Source organism: Ipomoea triloba, chromosome 13 (assembly GCF_003576645.1).
Source record: "Ipomoea triloba cultivar NCNSP0323 chromosome 13, ASM357664v1".
NCBI lineage: Eukaryota > Viridiplantae > Streptophyta > Magnoliopsida > Solanales > Convolvulaceae > Ipomoea > Ipomoea triloba.
Genome location: NC_044928.1, coordinates 14,936,162 through 14,937,688, shown reverse-complemented (window position 1 = coordinate 14,937,688; position 1,527 = coordinate 14,936,162). Strand labels below are relative to the sequence as shown.

Below are 1,527 nucleotides of genomic sequence, written 5' to 3'. Positions count from 1 at the left end.
GAGTTTTAATGAAGAAAGATGTTCAATGATGTTGAAGAACTGATCTTAATTTAGACAAGTTAACAGCCCCGACCCGGTTACTGACATGGGAAGGGGACTTGTTTGACATTATATTGAGAGGGGGATCGGAATTGTTGTGCATTGTTGGACGGAGGCCGATGAAAGGCCAAGTCCAACACTCTACTTCTAAAAATTAGCTATAACTTTTGGTGTAATGGTAAGCATTTGATCCTAACACATTATTTTTCCACTTCAGTCTGATCTGATCTCTACAAGATGATGATAGTACAGTAGAGGGCGGAGTATAAATAGAAGTAAGAATTAAGATTGTAAAGAAGCGCTTACATAAACAGCAAAAGGCACCCGGACAATGTGGCTTCTGTCTCCTAGCAAAATCATCTCCCCAAAGGAGTATGAATTTGTAGCCTTTGTTGCATTTAGCACTATAATAAGATGTCTTGAAGCCTCTGCACTAATAAAGAAGTTTTGTGGTATGATGGAAACTCTCACCCCCAGGGGTTCTCTCACAATCACTCTGTACCTCTCATCTGCACCACCTACATTAGTCACCCTTCTCACCACTGTTCTTGAGCCCACCAAGTTAGAGATTGTCACACTCGGGGTGTTCAAATCCGAGCACCAAAATTTTTTGTTCTCGGGGCATTCCACGCCAATCACCCGCCTCACAGACTTCTCGTCCACGCCTGGAACAGCACACAAGAACTGAATGTACTGTTGGAAGTAGGTGTTGAACACGAGCCCCGGGTTGAGGGCACGAGAGGGGTTCACAAACCCGGAGCCAAAGTCGAATGGAGTTGCAGGAGAAAGCTGCTGGGAGGCTTGTTGGGCTAACAAAGGGGAGCCTAACCGGTCTGTTACATCCGCGGATGTCATCATTGCAGATGTAATGGCTGAAGGCTTCCAGTTTGGGTGTCTGTCTTTGATCAGAGCAGCAATGCCGGCTATGTGAGGTGTTGCCATGCTTGTTCCAGAAACCAAAGCAAAATGTTGACCTGATGAAATTGAAGAAAATGAAACAAAACCAGGCCAGTTTTTAGAAATACAATGTTGCAAAATGCTAGGCGCCTGGTGCGGGGGCGCCCAGTGCCTAAGCGGCTGAGTAATCAGAATAAATCGTCTCCACTTTTTCAACTCAGAGCTGAGTTTTAGACTTTTATAATCCCCAAACTAATCAACTACATATGTTAGATGATTAGTTGAGTACCTGGAGGAATATAGAAGAGGAGCAGCCAAAAAAAAATCACTTAGCCGAGTTGAGTGTTGATTGCCTAAGGCGCCTAATTGGCCGGCTGACTAAAAGCCGCCTAAAGCTGAAATCGCCTCGGTCTAGGGGCGCCTAACATCAACACTAAAGAAATTCCCCCCCCCCCCCCCCCCCCCCCCCCCCCCCCCCCCCCCCCCCCCCCCCCCCCCCCCCCCCCCCCCCCCCCCCCCCCCCCCCCCCCCCCCCCCCCCCCCCCCCCCCCCCCCCCCCCCCCCCCCCCCCCCCCCCCCCCCCCCCCCCCC

The 1,527-nt window shown here is 50.0% G+C and overlaps 1 protein-coding gene across 1 annotated transcript in view; it reads right to left on the bottom strand.

The window, feature by feature from the left end:
• Positions 1–243: 243 nt before the first annotated feature.
• Positions 244–1,527, bottom strand: part of LOC116002832 (subtilisin-like protease SBT2.6) — a 5,603-nt gene continuing 4,319 nt past the window's right edge. The window contains exon 9 of the mRNA XM_031242998.1: positions 244–1,013. Coding sequence (XP_031098858.1) covers positions 322–1,013 — 692 coding nt within the window. The 3' untranslated portion in view covers positions 244–321. The remainder of the gene's footprint in view (positions 1,014–1,527) is intronic.